Consider the following 17,249-nt stretch of genomic DNA (forward strand, 5'->3'; position numbering starts at 1 on the left):
GCCTTCCATTTGCTTCTCTCACAGCCTGATCCTGATTGTTCCCATAATTCATTAACAATTCTCCCAGTTACATATTAAATTATTCATACCAACAGTGTGGAGCGAGCCAAATGAAAACATCCCTGCTAGGGATGTTGGCTCTTCAGCCAGCTCTTGAAGAAAAGGAGAGAAAGAGAGAGAGAGAGAGAGAGAGAGAGAGAGCAAACTGACACCCGCACAGCCCAGTGGACGTTAGGAGAGGTCAGAGGGTGAGGCAGGTGGGGGTCCCCAGACAGTCACAGCTCAGCAGCACATGGCTATTCTCCAGAGCCAGAATAGTCTGCCAAGGGGCTCGTCCATCTCCAGAAGCTGTGGGCAAGTCCCACCACGACACGTGAAGACTTTTCTCATCCTCTCCATGGAGAGCCAGGGAAATAGGATTCCTCACAGCTCCAAAGAGCAAAGCCTGAGGAGGGTTCTGGCTGAAGGCAGAAATTTCTCTCTCCATATTCTATTTGGAGGTTCTCAGGACTGGGCTGGTCTCAGGTTTCATTGGCCAAAGGCAGTTCCCGGAATGAAGTGAGGGTCCGGACCGACTGTAGAGGAAAGCACCTCAGCTCTTGGGCTCAGGGCCCCCATGCTTCGATGAGACGTCTTTGCCATCTGCCGCCTCAGCACCAGCCTCCAGATTTGGCTCTTCTCCCTCGGGCTGTTCTCCGGGTTCCTGGGACTCTCCCACCACCTTGGTGCTCTTGCTTGCATGGCACCCCATCTCACTTGGGAGCAGAGGGCCCAGGGCTCTGGGCTGTTCTGAGGAGGGTCTGTGCTGTAGCCAAGCCTGCAGAGCCAGACTTAAATAAGCCTTCCTCAGAGCACTGTTCCAAGAGAACTGGTTGGGTTTCTATGGTCACGGGGCGAGGCCAAGTCTAATCCGCATACTTAACCCCGGGCCCCCATCTGTGAAGCGGGCAGGGCCCAGAAGGCTGTCCCTCCTGACAACCCACCAGGTCCCCATTCATCTCCCCGGAAGAAGTCCCTTCATTTAACCTTTAACTTCTTTACAGATTTTAACACCCCACCTAGTTACCTGTAAACAGTAGCCCGTGTCTCCACACACAAAGAAAGCCCTGTCACTATGCGACAGAGCTGTGGCCTCTTTCCCTGTCCCAGGGTCACATTCAGTTCCAGGACTCACAGACCCCCTGCTTGGAGACCATCCCCTACCTTAGAATGCCAACTCCACCCAAAGTTGAAGAATAGGGAGTCCTAAGATCGTGGACTCCAGGGGTTACCCAAACATAGAATGAAAAGAATTAGCAAGTATAGCGTGCTACCCTGTGCCAAGCAAAGTTTACATTTATTATCTTCTTTAGTCCCCACAACAGCCCTATGAGGCAGGTTATATTATTTAAACATCATTTAACGGACGGAGCCACTGAGACACAGAGATAGCAAGTAATTTATTTAAGGCAGTTACTAACAGCCAGAGCTGGGATTCGAACCCACATCGTCTGGATTCCAGTCCCTCCATCACTGTGCTAATCATATCTGTTTGAAAGACCTCATCCGGCCATCTTCATACACCATCCTAGAGGTCATTCGTTTGATAAACCTGTCATTGCTCTTTTTTTTTTTTTTTAAGATTTTATTTATTTATTTTAGAGAGAGCATGAGAGGGGGAGGATCAGAGGAAGAAGCAGATTACCTGCTGAGCAGGGAGCCCGATGCGGGGCTTGATCTGGAGACTCCAGGATCATGACCTGAGCCGAAGGCAGACGCTTAACCAACTTAGCTACCCGGGTGCCCCTGTCATTGCTCTTTTAATCTGGGCCACACAGGTAAAGGTTTTTGAGGCTGTGAGGGAATGATTTTAGATGTAAATGCTTCTTGAATGAAGCCCACATGGTACCGAACTGAAGTTAGCCCCCCAGGGCTCTACATGACTCCTCGTTTATTTTCTGATCATCTGCTTTCCTTTCCCGAAATCTAAAAGGAGCCTGATTCGGGACGCCTGAGTGGCTCAGTCAGTTAAGTGTCCAACTCTTGATTTCAGCTCCGGTCATGATCTCAGGGTCGAGAGATCGAGCCCCTGCCTCGGGCTCCATGCTGAGTGGGGAGTCTGCTTGGGATTCTCTGTTTCCCTCTCCATCTGCCCCCTCCCCACTCACACTCTCTGTCTCTCTCTCTCAAATAAATAAATATATAAAATAAAATAAAATAAAATAAAATAAAATAAAATAAAATAAAATAAAATAAAATAAAAGGAGCCTGATAATCCTGACCCAGCTCCTGGGAAGCTGGGAAGAGGATCCAGCCAGTCTGTGAAGCGGCCCTTCAGAGAAGCATCAGAGAAGTATAAAATCTATTCCTTCCCAGGCATGCGCAGAGCAGTCAGAAGTGACAGGAATCCCGGTGTGCTTACAGAGGGCAGGTGCCGGCCAGCCTCAGACAGGTTGCAGAGTCTTCTTGCTGACTCCTGACGATCAAACTGTCCTATGGGGAAGTATTATTAATTCCACTCCAGAGTTGAAATCCCCGAGTCCACAGTGGTCAGGTCAGTTGCCTGAGGTCATGCGACTGCTTAGCGGCCAGCTCTGGACGGTGCCTCCGAAGCCTGTGACCTCCCCACTCCCTGCTTCCTCCCCCCCTTTGCCCCCCCCCCCAGTGCCTCTGGTTAATACCATTCATCCTCCTGGACCTGGGTATTCAGGGATCTGCTTAAATGTAGTAAAACTCCCCATAAATCACCTTCCTTTGAATGAGCTTCTTGCCAGCTGGGCTGGCAGAGACGATCAGAAGACATGAGGATGTTGTTGACTTATCTCTCCATATAAAAGCCAAAGTACAAAAGTACTTTGGGGGGTGTCAAGGCGGAAGAGGGAGCTTCCATTTGCCTTCCAATTAAAAGGCCCTAATTAAGGCAAATCCTCATTTGGATACTGGGATCCTAGGGCAACAATCCTCTTGTGAAGCCTCCAAATTAATCATGCTTAACCCAGCTCAGCACAGGAGACAGGCCACAGGAGCGCCCGGGAGCCAGGTGTGACCCTCAGATTGTGCTTGCCTTGGTGTAGAGGTGTGGTCCGTAGGAACAGAGGAGGGCCTTGTGCTAAATAACTGGATGAGAAGCCTTGCCCTGCCTGTGACCTCCTACGCCCAGGACAGGTTACATAATTTGTGGAGGCCCAGTGCAAAATTAGAATGTGGATCCTTTGTTCAAAAATCATGAAGAATTTCAGGATGGTGGGGCACCTGGGTGGCTCAGCTGGTGAAGCGTCTGCCCTTGGCTCAGGTCATGATCCCAGGGTCCTGGGATCGAGTCCTGCATCCGGCTCCTTGCTCAGCAGGGAGCCTGCTTCTCCCTCTCCCTCTGCTGCTCCCCCTGCTTGTGCTTTCTCTTTCTCTGACAAATAAATAAAAATAAAATCTAAAAAGAATTTCAAGATAGTGACAGAACATTAAATGAAGCCCAGGGCTCCTGAGGCCAGCCCTGCACATACCTACCCCCTTCCTGAACATTCTCAAACATGGACTCACCTCTAAAGAGAACGGGAATGTGCCAGGTCACTAGCTGGCTCTGCCTCGGGGCCATTACCCTAGGAGTAGAATGAGGCCAGAAGAAAGACAAGAAAAGAGAAATGGGGTGTGGATGACCCCAGAGATGGATGGGACCTCAGAAGGATACTTCCAAAGTACTTTCAGCTTCAAACTGCTTCCTCGGCTATTACTACTTACAAAACATAGCACATAAAAAAAATATCAACACAAATGAAAACTCCCGACAGTACCTTATGTTGACATGGTTGCAGGGCAACTTGAACTCTCATAGGAGGCTGGGGGAATGCAAAATGGTCCAGCCACTCAAGAAATCAGTTTGGCCGTTTCTTACAAAACTAAACACACACTTATCATAGAATATTTAGTTGTATTAATCTGCTCAAGCTGCCAGAATGAAAGACCACAAACGGGGTGTCTTAAGCAATAGACATCTTCTCACCATTCTGGAGGCTCTAAGGTCACTATCAAGGTGCTGGCAGATTTGGCTTTTGGTGAGAGATCTCTTCCTGGCTTTCAGAGGACCCCACTCTTGCTGCATCCTCAAGCGTGCAGCCTCTTCTCAGTTCTCACAAGCAGAGAATGCCCTGCTGTCCCTTTCTCTTCTCATAAGGACACCAGTTCATTAAAAGTTGGGCCCCATCCTTATGACCTCATTTAACCTTTATTATTTCCATAAAAGCACTATCTCCAAAGCAGTCACATCGGGGATTGGGGTGTCAAGATATGAATTGAGGGGTGGAGGACACACATTCAGTCCCTAACAGTGCCCGAGGGAAATGAAGACCTGTGTTCACACGAAAACCTGCACGTGGATATTGAGAGCAGTTCTATTAATAATCGAAAACTGGAAACAACCCAAATGTGAATGGATAAAGAAATTGGTACATTCATACAATGGAATACTACTCAGTCATAAACAGAAATACACTATTGCTGCATGTAATAGTTTAATTCAATTTCGAAGACATGATGTGGAGAGAAAGAAGCCAGTCTCAAAACGTTACCTGCTGTTTTGATTTCCTTTATGTGATATTCTCAAAAAGACAAAAATGTAGGGATGGAAAACAGCAATGGTATCACTACAAAGTGATAGTTTGAGGGAGTTTTGAGGGTGGTAGAACTGTTCTCTATTCTCTTTTTAAAAAAAATTTTTATTATTATTTTTTTAAGTAAAAAAGCTCCATGCCCTGCGTGGATGGAGCCCAACGTGCGGCTCGAACCCACAACCCTGAGATGAAGACCTGAGCTGAAGTCAAGAGTCGGATGCCCAACTGACTGAGCCACCCAGGCGCCCTGGAACTGTTGTGTATTCTAATTGTGGTGGGCGTTACCCGAATCTGTCCATGTGCTAAACTTCATAGATTCATACACCAACATTTTAAGAAGTCAAATTTAGTGCATGCTAAGTGAGGAAGATTTAAGAAAAAATTGCTTTAAAGATCATCCAAACAAAAAAATAAATAAAAACTGTTTGCCAGGAACCTAGGGGCTTATTTGCCATCTGGCCCTAGTTCTCAAGATCATTTAAATCCTTTTTCTGCTGCTTCTCACTCACTCACTCAAGCAAACAAACAAACAAACACACCTGCCCCTAATTTAGCTCAACAGCTGTTTACCAAGCTACATGCTACAAAGTTCCATTTTGGGCATTCTGCAGTTTCTAGAACCTTAGTGAATGGCACTTAAGGACATGGAGGCAGAGAGGGCTGAATGCAGAGTGTCCCCTTCCGGCTATGACTATAGGTCAGGAGAGTGGCCAGCCCAAGGCACCCTGCAGAAAGGGTGGGGCATAAGGCCCCCCAAGTCATTCTCCTCCCCCATCTGGTCTCTCCCAGGGCTCTCACTGGCCAGACTCGACTTGAAGCCAGTGGGCATAGAAGCTGTTGGTCCTGCCCATCTAGGTCAGCCTCCCAGAACTAAGAGCAGGTGGAGAACAACAGAGAGTGGATATGGAAAGGCAAACATACAATCTAGCACAATCCACACGGATCCTGCTCTCTGGGGCATTGAATCTGTTAGGGGAGGCAATATCTTTGCCAGGAATTAAACTATGAGGTAAGCGCTTTAATACAGAGAAAAGGTTATACTGGAAAGAGGGAATAGGGGACGGCTTCCTTGAGCTAGACCTAGAAGGATGAGCAGAATATTAGCCGGCAGAGGAGGGAAAGGACATCATGGCCAAAATGAAGAAATGCAAATCCCTCCCGGGAAGTTCAGTTTAATTCACAGTCACTTATGGAAAGGCAGCTAGCTAATGGTCGTGGTTAGAAGCACCGGTTTCAGCATGAAAGGAACCTGGGATTGAATACTAACCCTACAGTGCACATGCTGTGTGGCCTTCAGCTAGTTGCTTAACATCTCTGACTCTTAGTGTACCATCAATGAGATAGTACATATATTTTTGCCATTGTACCTCATAACATCTGGCAGGGTTTGCAGGTACAATTCATGACCGGAAAGTGACCAGACTTACTCCTGCCAATCATAGACACATAGTGACCACCAAAGCCAAATTGCCATTCAGTCCACGGGGCCAGCCTGCCAAGACCAAGAGTCCTTGGTCTCCTTAGCATTCCTGCCTCCTTCCTTCTCTACCCTCCTTTGCCAGGGTCTCGACGCCACCCTGCCCACTGTCCCCGCTACCCCATGTGTGGGTCCTTCCATTTGGATTCTCACCCTCTTCAATGAAAACATCACTCTGGAAGTTACATACGCCCTTTTCTACTAAAAATAGGTTGCATCTCATAACATAACTAGGAAATTATTTTAAAAAACAAAATAAAATTCTCTCTTTGAAGGAAAGCATGGACAGAACAAGAGGACAAGAGGGATAAAAATGAGAATCCTTTGTCCATCCTGTCCCATATCGAAAACACAGGGTCCGACACATAGTAGGAGCTTAATAGAAAGTAGTGAAGTGCTCAGAGGCAAATACTCTGCAGTTGGGCAATCCAAACCGAAATCCCAGCCACACCATTGGCTCTCTTCCACCGCGAGGACAAATTACATCATGAGTCTCAGTTTCTTCATCTATAAAATGGGAAACCTAATAGTGCCTACTTGACCAGATTATTGTGAGGGTTCAAATCAATAGTCAATCTGAAATTTTTAGCGCTTAAGCCACCACCAATAATAATACTTCTGATTATTATGGACATTACTTCTACCTGTCAAACACTGTGCTGTCCCTCACAGAGACCCCCAATGGAAAGCCCCCAAGAAAACAGACCTGTTGATAACTGTAGTTTCTGAAACACTATGATTAGTGGAATGAGAAAAACAGCAGGAGAACTCAGAGGGAAAGTCCTTAGGAAAACCTTTAACCTCGTCAGGTGAGGCCTGACGTCAGAATCCCAGACATGGTGATCTAGGACTTTGCCCAGGCATGCTCTGGGGCACAGTGGGGTGAGGGGGAGGGAGCTCTTGCAAGGACGGGGGCAAGAACGATCTGGAAATGACTCAGAGACACTTTAAAATGAAAGAATGGGAAATGTCCCTGTCAGCATTTCTCTGACCCATTCACCTCCACCAGAGCACCGGTGTGGCATGTGGAAGCTGGGGACAGGCCCTATCAGTCACACACACACACACACACACACACACACACACGCACACGCACACACACACACGCACACACACCCCGCCCCTTGCCCTTCCAGGCAGTACCAACAGGTGATGCCTCCTCCTTCTTTTCCTCTGCCCTTGAAGGTCACTTGGACCACATTCTACCAGTACGGAGAGGCCAAAGATGAACTCACACAGGTCGGGGGAGGGAGGGTTGGCACAGACTTCCCTTTCACAAAGGGTCTCTAATCTTTCCACTGGTGATGTTATCCTCAAATGTCATGGCACAGAGAAATGGCCAGGAGAAGAAGGCATTTCCCATACACCGTTGCAACACTTGTATACGTCACCGGGCCCCTCTGCCTTGGGTGCCCAATACATCAATTTTTTTATATGGTAAATCCTATACTTATCCTGTAGGAGCTCCAGTCCATCGCCCTGCATTTTTGTGCGGGCTTAAAGTGCTCATTTGTTACATTAAATGTGAATTCAATGAGGACAGAGATTTTGGGGTGTCTGCTCTTTGTCGTATCCCTCATTCGTAGAAAAGTGCCTGGCCCAAAGTAGGTGTTCAGTTAACATTTGCTGAGGGAAGAAATAAATGAAATGTAAATGCTTTCAATAGTCCACAATCTTTGTAATCCTGTTTTGGCATGTCTTCATAAAAAAATAATAAACACCGGAAGCCTCGGGAAAGGAAGGTGGCTTAGGGTCCCCACGGCTCTCAAAGAGCCTGATAGTGGGACTCCCTGGGACATCACTTCATTATCAGCTAACAGGTTCTCAGCCTAGGGCAGTTCCACTCCTCCCCCCACCCCTTCCCAGCCACCCCCCGCCCAAGGACTAAGGGGTGGCTACTGGCAATTAGAGTCAGGGAGTCAGGGGAGGTTAGATGTCCTGCAGTACCAGGAAAGACCCAACCAAAAAAAAAAAAAAAAGCCATCGGCAGCCGGCCGAGAAAGATGACCCGGTTTGCCAACTCCTAAGGGACCCGACTGTGTCTCCCAACTCCACGCAGGGCCTGACACAGACTGAAGGTCTAATGGACCTCAGCCAAAGAGACTGGAGGGTACAAGGTAGGAAGGAGGGTGGGGGCAAGAAGAAGAAAGGGTTGGTGGGAGGGGAAAGGCCTCCCTTGGGCTCGAGAGAAGCCCAGTCCCTTGCGTCTTCGGAGGCTCCCAGATTATTTCAGAAAGAGGCCGTGCCAAACTGGGATGTACGGAAAGCTTTCGGCTGGAAAGAAAGATCCCTGAGTGCAGCCAGGAAAATCCCAGGCTGGCTCCCAGGCCTGGAGCCAGGGCCTGGCTGGCCCTCCGCGCCCCCACGAGGAAGCGCGGCGAGTTCGGGTCCCCAGCGCCCATCTGCGGAGGGAGGGTGGCCCGGGGAGGCGGGGACCGGCGCCCGGGGCTCGCGGGCACGCGGACCCGCCGCCCACGTGGGAAGGCCGGCTGCATTTCCGCCCGGGCCGCGCTCGCTCCCACCTCCCGGCCGCGGCCCCCGCGCCGCCTCCGCGCGCCCGCTAGGTGGCGCCTGCGCTCTAGGGCGCGCCTCTCCGGCGCAGGCGAAAGCCACGGCGGAGCCGGGCGGCGCAGCGAACCTGAGCCCCAGGATTCCGGGGACTGGAGGGCAGCGCCGGCAGCCAAGGTAGGATTCCTGAGCCTCGGGCGTTTCCTTCGAGCCTCAGCGGTTGGGGTGGGCAGCGCGGCGGTCGCCGAGCCCCGCGCGCGCTCCGCGCACAGAACCCGAGAAGTCGGAGCGGCCACACGTGTCGTTGCCTAAGGGGACCCGGAGCCCCGCAGTCTCCAAGCTGGGCCTAGGGGCAGAGCAGAACAGCAGGTCGCAGGCACGCAGACGTGCTCCGCTAGCCTGTGCCTCCGGAAAGCTTGCCCGAATTCCCCGAACCGCGGGTCCGAAAAGGAGAGAAAAGAGTTACTGGCACCTAGAGCGCCTACAGCTTTGCAGCCGAGTGCGGATAAGATCCAGAGAGCACCATTCTCAAACTTGGCTGCACGTTGGGATCGCTTGGGGAACGTTAAAAAATTGCTGGTGCCCCCAGTTCCACACTCCCCCCCCCCCCCAGACTCAAATGTAAGTGGTCTGGGTTGGGGCCTGGGCATTTGGATATTTAAAAGCTTCCCAGGGCATTGCAACTAGCAGCTAAGTTTGAGGACCCTTGATGTGAGGTTGGAGAAAACCCGAGGACGTTTGTTACAGCGCCGAATGCTGATTGTTCTTCTCTCACTCCCCCACCCCCGCCTCTCCTCCTCCTCCTTCCTGCTTTTGAAGCAGGAAATGTCTCTGCCTTTGAGCTGTCAAACCCAAGATAAAACACCAACACCTCCCCTCCAATAGGGCTGATTCTGAAAGGGTTAAACTCAGAAGTGGGCAGGGAACAGAAAGACACTGAGAGGGAATGTGAGGGGAGACCCCTGAGCTGCCCTCATCATTTTGGTAAAGGTAGCTGCGGAGGCATGGCAGGCACCCCTGTAAGTCGTAAAAATGGTCCCGTGTATTTAGGTAACAAGCAAAGTGGTTACCAGCATGGGCTTGGAGTCCCCGGGGCCAGATCAAGAATTCATGGAACCACGTCTGGCCTCGGTTTCCCCATCTGCAAAATGGGTATGATGGTATACCCCCCCCCCCTTGGAGTTGTTGTGGGAATTATTAACAATTAAAGGCCCTGTTTGCTGAGGGTAGACCCGTGCCAGGTGCTGTGCTAAATGCTTTCTGTGCGTTGTCAATTTTGACTCCTGTCGCGGCCCACAAGATAGTCCTATAATTACCCCATATGGGTAGAAGAAGCTGGGCCTCAGGAAGGTCAAGGACCATGCTCAGGGTTACATAATTAACAAGAGGCAGATTCCAGGCAATCTGACTCTCGGGCCCATGTGTAGAAGTAATCTGCTGTTTGCCTCATTGAGAGAATGTAGAGAAAACACTTAGCACAGGGCAGCTCATGGTGCATTTTCCATTAACAACAGCTGTCATTGCTGCCAGCAAAGCACTTTCACTGAATTGACTCATTCGTTCATTCACGATATATTCATTACTAAGAGCCTACTATGTGCCAGGCAGTCTCCCAGATGCTAGCCATAAAACGGTGAGTAAGACAGAGGTAAACTGGCTCTCAATGAATTCACACTCCAGTGAATGAGACACATGAGAACAAGGACAGTGGATCCTCATTTTTTGCAGATTTTGTAGTGGCAAGTTCTCTTACTTGCTACAATGTATGTGCAGCCCTACAATCGACATCCACAGCGCTTTTGTGGTCATGTGAGGACATGGGCAGAGTCGCCGAAAATTGGAGCTGCCCAGCACACACGTTCCCAGCTGAGGTCAACACAAGGCGACACTCTGCCTTCTGGTGTTCGCTGTCATGCTGTAAACAGGTGTCCTTTGTGCGGTCTATTTCGTGCCATGCTTTCTGCATTTTTTGTGCTTTTTTTTGTTGTTGGTGGTGATTTCTCTGTTTAAAATCACCCCAAGCATTGTGTTCAAGTGCTGACTAGTGCTCCTAAGCATAAGAAGGTTGTGATGTACCTTAGAGAGAAAATATATATTAGATAAGCTGTGTTCAGGCATGAGTTGTAATGGTGTTGGCTGTGAGTTCAATATGAATGAATCAACAATGTATATTAAATTGGGTGTCTTGAAACGGAAACACACATAATACAAGGTTAGGTATTGATCTGTTGACGAAAATATGAAACCTAACTTTAGGCTCCCAGAAACCTAACTTTAGGCTTTTCCCCTAAGAGCAATGGTTCAGTATTTGCTAATTCCATATTCATGGCAGCTTTCTAGAACATAGCTCCTGCGAATAGTGAGAATCGACTGCCGTTAGACTTCACCACACATGCAATGAAAGAATCGAGGTGCAGAGGCATACGGAAGGGGCCTGCCTTAGTTTGGGTGTCAGAAAGTTCGAAGCGGCCAGGCACAGAGTGGGTGGGATGAGGAAAAAGTGTTTCAGGCAGAGAAAGTAGCATGTGCAAAGTCCCGGAGGTCACCAAGAGCTTGGCAAGGTCAGGAAACTCAAGGAGAGCCAGTGTGCAGGGAGTGTGGTGGGCAAAGAGAGCAGAAGTGCACTAATGGTGGTAATAATAATAATAATAATAATAATAATAATAATATGCTGAAGACAGAGGCTGGGGCCAGGTGGTACTGTGTTTTGTGGGCAGCTCTCATTTCATCCGATTAGCGCAATAATCCTGGCAGCCTGGGCGGGGAAGTTTCCCCCTCTTGCAGCTGATGAAATTGATGCCCTATGTGGTTAAATAAATACCTTATCCAAAGTTACACAGCTGGAAAGCACCAAAACCGACCTCCAGTAACTCCCTCTTAATCTAATGCCAAACAGACATTTGAGTATTGATCAGTGATCTTAGGACACAGTCCTGGGCTAGAGATTTGGTTTGGTTTGGGGAGGCATCAGTGACTAAGTGGCTGCAGAAGCCATCGAGCACGTCTGAAACTACTTGGGACGGTGCACAGAGTATGGAGAAGAAAAGTCCTCAAAGGGGCACCTGGGTGGCTCAGCCGTGAAGCGTCTGCCTTCAGCTTAGGTCATGATCCCAGGGACCTGTGATTGAGCCCCAATCGGGCTCCCTGCTCGGAGGGAAGCCTGCTTCTTCCTCTCACACTCTCCTTGCTTGTGTTCCCTCTCTCACTGTCTCTCTCTGTCAAATAAATAAATAAAATCTGAAAGAAAGAAGGAAAGAAAGAAAGAAAGAAAAGAAAGAAAGAAAGAAAGAAAGAAGAGAAAAGAAAAGAAAAGAAGGAAGGAAAAGTCCTGTTGCCCTTATAAAATATTCCTGGTATGAAACCGTCAATGCCTTAGTGACAGAGTCCCAGTTGCCTGCAGGGGCAGAAGGAGTAGTGAGGGTGGGCACAAAGATGTAGAAAAAGGAAATGCGAAGGTCTGATCCAAACTACCCCTGAAATACTAGGTCTGGCATTGGGTCTCCCCATTCACAGGGCAGCCAGGTCTCAATCTGTCTCTTGTCCTTGCAGGACAATGATCTTAAGCAGGCGCCAGGAAATATTTTTCTGTAAAGGGCCTGATAGAAAATATTTTGAGCTTTGTGGACCATATGCTTTCCGTTGGCATCTACTTACCTCTGTGGTTGTAGAGGAAAAGCAGCCTTAGAAGGTATGGAAATGAGTGTGTTCCAATAAAACTTTATTTAAAACTTTATTTATGGACACTGAAATTTGGATTTCGTATGATTTTAATGGGTGACAAAGTGCTATTCTTCTTTTGATTTTTAAAACATTTCAAAATGTGGGGCGCCTCGTTAGGCGTCTGCTTTGCAGCTCAGGTCAAGATCCCAGGGTCCTGGGATCAAGCCCCGCATAGGGTTCCTTGCTCAGTGGGAGTCTGCTTCTCCCTCTCCCTCTGCCACTCCCCCTGTTTGTGCTCTCTCTCTCTCTCAAATAAAGAAAATCTTTTTAAAAAAATTTAAAAATGTGAAAACTATTCTTAGCTCACAGTTGCACAAAAACAGGCAGTGGGTGGGTGGGCTGTGGCCTGTGGGCTATCATGAGACCTAAGGGTCATAAGAATACTAAATGTCCATCTAGCAAAATCTTTACCTGACCCATGAATCTCCATCAACTGTTCTCAGCTATTTCTTGAGTTCCCCCAATAAAATGGAACTCACTGGGCACCTCATTCCATTGCTAGCTGTTTGAACTATGCGATAGTTGGGGTTTCCCCAAAACCAGATCATGAGACAAGGCTTTGGGTGTCAGGACTTCACTGGGGGAGTGATCCCAAAGAGCGCAGTGAGAGTGAAGTGGACCTGGGGAAGGGAGGAAAACCAGTGAAGGATGTGTTGGTAAGTGAGTTAGCACCCAGGCAGTGGCTCGGTCTCGCTGGGGAACCCTTGGAGAGATTGTGTGTCCTGTGAAGGGGCAAGGAAACTGGGGTATTTCCCTCCCTCCCTTCGTCAAGGCCTCCCCACTTCTTTTTCTTCTTCTTCTTTTTTTTTTTTTTTAAAGAGAGAGGGAAAGACAGAGCACAAGCAGGAGGAGAGGCAGAGGGGGAGGGCGAAGCAGAATCCCCGCTGAGCCGGGAGCAGGACATGAGCCTCGATCCCAGGACCTGGAGATCATGACCTGAGCCAAAGGCAGACGCTTAACCCTCTGAGCCACCCGAGCACCCTGGGCCTCCTCACTTCTGCACTCTCTCTGTGGTCCACCTCACCCAGCCAGAAAATGCCTTCAGGTAGGAAGAAGAGGCCGCAGGTGCAACTGGAAACTGTTTGCAGGTGGCCTCTGGTGGGGGCGCTGACGAGCATGGGTGCCCTACAAAGTGTTTCTGATTTGGGTTTTTTCAGTGTGTGCTGCATACCCCCGGGGACCTTGTGAGATGATTTGGTGTGGAAGGAGTCACCGGAGCTAAAGGACACGAAGTCTCAGACTAGGCTAGCAATTCCCTTTGTAAACTGTCTCTTTGATCCTGCCCTGCTGCTGTCTGTCCCTGGTCCAGGAGCTCCAGCCACACTGGCCTTGTACTTCCTGGAACTTGCCAGACTCTCTTCTGACTACAGTCAACAAAAGAGGTCTCAGTGAAGTACTAGACTGGCTTGTCTCCCTTTTTTATGGAAAAGACAGCAGTCCTGAAGTTCAGGGCATGGAACAGGCAAGAGTGGTCAGCTAAAATTTAAGAACACTGTTCTGTTTATTTTTACAGTTTCCACCTATACATGGCAAGTGTTTGTAGCTCCACATTCACGGTAATAATATCAAGGGTTTTCTTTAAAATACATTTACAGGGGCACCCGGGCAGCTTAGTTCGTTAAGCATCTGCCTTCGGCTCTGGTTGTGATCCTGGGGTCCTGGGATCGAGCCCCACATCCTTGGGGCTCCCTGCTCAGCGGGGAGCCTGCTTCTCCCCCTCCCCCCGCTCATGCTGTCTGTCTCTCAAATAAATAAAACCTTTAAAAAATAATAAAATACATTTCCATAATATGTCTACTTAAAGAAAAATATGAAAAATAACATAGTAGTATGAGAATATGATAAAAACGGTAGTTGCCACTTACTGAGCACTTACTCCGTGCCTGACGTTGTTCGAACCCCCTGACCTGCATCATGTAATTACTCCTCACCACAGTCGCATGGGTTAAGTCCTACTGGACGTAGGTACTATTATTAACTGAGAAAACAGGCATAAGTTAAGTAACTTGCCCGAAGTTATGGAGCCGGTAAGTGACAGAACTGGAAAGTAAACCCGGATTGTCCTACTCCACAGTTTGTGTTCTTTTTTTTTTTTTAATTTTATTTATTTGTGAGAGAGAGAGAGCGTGCACGCACATGTGAGCACGAGCTGGGGGAGGGGCTGAGAGAAGGGGAGAAGCAGGCTCCCCGCTGAGCAGGGAGCCCCAAGGATGTGGGGCTCGATCCCAGGACCCCGGGATCATGACCAGAGCCATAAAGCAGATGCCTAACCAACTGAGCCACCCAGGCGCCCCACAGTCTGTGTTCTTAATGGCAGGATGACACTGCTTCTCGCAAATTTGACAAGAGAAAAAAAGAAGAAAGAAAAGTGAAGATGCCCTTTGACTTACTGACGGTAAGGAAGCCGTAAGAGTTTCCTCTTTGTCATCCAGCCGAAATCTGTCTCCCTGAATCGGGCATCCCTTGGGTGTCATACTTTCTTCTGGAGCCTCAGGGAACAATCTGTCCCCTTTTCATCCCTACGGTCCCGCGGGTATTTGATGGCAGGGAAGCTGCTGGCCCTCCCGGATCTTCCGTGTTCTAGATTAAACGCTGCCAGTTCCTTCTGCTTATATTCTAGCGTGTGTTCTCAGCATCCTCCCCCAAGCAAAGGGCCCCTTTCTTCCTCATTCTTGTGTATCCCACGGAACTTATGAAGTTGGTTTTGTTGCTGTACCTTTTTTTTTTCTTTTTAAGAGCCCCTACAGCTCACTCTGGGCTCAGGGTGGATGGCTGTGGTTGGGGTGATTGACGAGGCGAAGAGCAGCTAGATCATGATGTCCAGAGGGAGACTGTCGCTCAGAGAAAGCACCCCAGGGCCAGCATCACGGGGGTGGGCGGGGGGGGCTGGACGCTGGTCCCTTTCATTCTTTGCTGGCCCGAGATGAAGCTTCCTTGGTGCCCATGGAGCTAATCAGGCTGAAAGGGACAGACTAACCAAATTCGCAGGAGCCTGGTAGGGAAGCCAGACCACAAATATATTAAATCACAATGGGACAAGCACTGCAAGGCGGCCTGAAAACTTTATGTCAGCCTGTCAGCACATTCTTTCCTCGGTAGGGAAGCCCGCCTGGGAAGCCAAATTCTAGTTAGAAAGTTGGTATTCACGGAACCCAGGCAAGGTGAGCAAGACGAATGATTTTAATAGCCAGGATGGCCTAAGATACTCAGATCCTCTGAGGGATACAAGGGTCCACGGCTGCAGCTCTGCTGACCTAAGCTCCCATCCCTGTGCTCATGGTGGACGTGACTAAAATCAGTGACCAAATCTTTGTCTTCCTGCTGCTCCCTGGACCAACCTTAAGATCCTTATCAGGAGGACCAGGTGGTTCAGTCGGTGAAGCGTCTGCCTTTGGCTCGGGTCAGATCCCAGGGTTCTGGGATTGAGTCCTGCACCGGGCTCCGTGCTCAGCGGGGAGTCTGTGTCTCCCTCTGCTCTTCCCCTCTCCTTGTGATCTCTTTCCCTCTCCCTCTCTGTCTCTCAAATACATAAATAAAATATTTTTAAAAAGATCCTTATCAAAAGGGTATTCCAGGAGGCTCTGGCCAGCCCTCTGAGCTGCCTGTAATGCTCAGAGTTTCCAGAAATCCCACCGCTCTGGACAATGGGAGATAAGATAGACTCTCAAAGACTTCTCTTTGGTATCATTTTTGCTGAGCCCCTCGCACTTCACCGTCTCTCTCGACCTAATAGTCCTTCGGCTCATGTTAATACAATTGGCTTTTCTTTTTTTTTTTTTCTTCTCATTGTCAAGTCTTGATTTGATTTCCAGGCCTTGCTCTTCCTGCTTTGTCCAGAAGCGCATCCTGTCCTGTCTTAAGAACTTCTGCAGATCAGTAATTACAGATACTGTGCGTGGATTCCACTGATACACTCTCCCCACATTCGGGGGTGACTTGCCGTGTACCTTCCAGAAATAACCTCTTGTGACTGAGAAGCGGTGTTCTGGGATGCTGAGCTCTGTTCTAGAATTGGCAGATCACAGTGTTACGCTGTTAGTACTGTTATCACTTATCCGTGCCCGGGGCCACACAGGTCCCGGAGCGGCAGCTGGGGGCACCAAACCCACAAGATCATTGAGTTCGCTATTATGAGCATTGATTAGGCTTCTCTGAGTGTTGGGATACCTATTATTTTAGAGCAAGCCAACTTTTTTTTTTTTTTAAGATTTTATGTATTTTTGCAGAAGAGAGAGAGAAAGAAAGAGTGTGTGAGCACAAGTCGGGGGTGGGGAGGGAGGGGCAGGGGGAAAAGCAGACTCCCCACTGAGCAGGGAGCCCGATGCCGGACTGGATCCCATGAGCTGAAGGCAGATGCTTAACCGACTGAGCCACCCAGGTGCCCGCAAGCTGACATTTTGCCAGCTTTTAGAAATGAGTATTTTGTCCAGGGCGTCTCGTCCCACCCATCTGAAGAACCTTGACTTCCCTAAAAGGGAGACGAAAATGCGTACAGAGAATCCGTGGCACCTGGGGCCACTGCAGGAGGCCTTCTCGAGATCTTCCAGAGGAGAAGTGGGCCTGTCCTCAGGCTGCTGGGCTGCCCAGTCTGAGGGGGGAGATCCAGTTCTCATACTAGGAAGGCTGCCAGTCTGATGAGAGAGGCACCATCCCTAGCCTCAGGGGGTCTGATGGAGAAGAGGCATAAGGTATCCTTGGTGTGAACTATTTCCCCACCCCTGAAGATACCACTGTCTGTGTCTTCTTTTAAGTCTGTCAACAGGCAGGGAGCCCCCCCTCCCCCCGCTTCATTCACATCTCCGATACACTTGTGCAAAGGCACAGCAGAGGCCACAGCTTTTGAGGGTCAGCCTGGAGATTTTTTTTTTTTTAAGATATTTATTTATTTGAGACAGAGACAGAGATAGCAAGAGAGCACAGGAGGAGCGGGGAGGAGGGAGAAGCACACTCCCCACTGAGCG

At 49.2% G+C, this 17,249-nt stretch overlaps 2 protein-coding genes across 4 annotated transcripts in view; one reads left to right on the forward strand and one right to left on the reverse strand.

The window, feature by feature from the left end:
• Nucleotides 1–509: 509 nt before the first annotated feature.
• On the reverse strand, nt 510–877 carry CHD9NB (CHD9 neighbor). Its single transcript, XM_045806932.2, has one exon. It carries the CDS (start codon nt 749–751, stop codon nt 593–595), a length of 159 nt encoding a protein of 52 aa, XP_045662888.1. The 5' UTR covers nt 752–877; the 3' UTR covers nt 510–592.
• Nucleotides 878–8,638: 7,761 nt separating this feature from the next.
• Nucleotides 8,639–17,249, forward strand: part of CHD9 (chromodomain helicase DNA binding protein 9) — a 213,222-nt gene continuing 204,611 nt past the window's right edge. The window contains exons 1-2 of one of the 3 annotated variants that reach the window (XM_045806778.2): nt 8,648–8,745; nt 14,606–14,683. The gene's annotated coding sequence lies outside the window, so the exon portion shown is untranslated. Of the gene's footprint in view, nt 8,746–12,627; nt 13,334–14,605; nt 14,684–17,249 lie in introns of those variants that run through there. The other 2 variants (XM_045806783.2, XM_045806780.2) reach the window with 2 other exon arrangements.

The sequence above is a fragment of the Ursus americanus genome, chromosome 21, assembly GCF_024610735.1.
Source record: "Ursus americanus isolate L20-20 chromosome 21, mUrsAme1.1.p, whole genome shotgun sequence".
Taxonomy (NCBI): Eukaryota; Metazoa; Chordata; class Mammalia; order Carnivora; family Ursidae; genus Ursus; species Ursus americanus.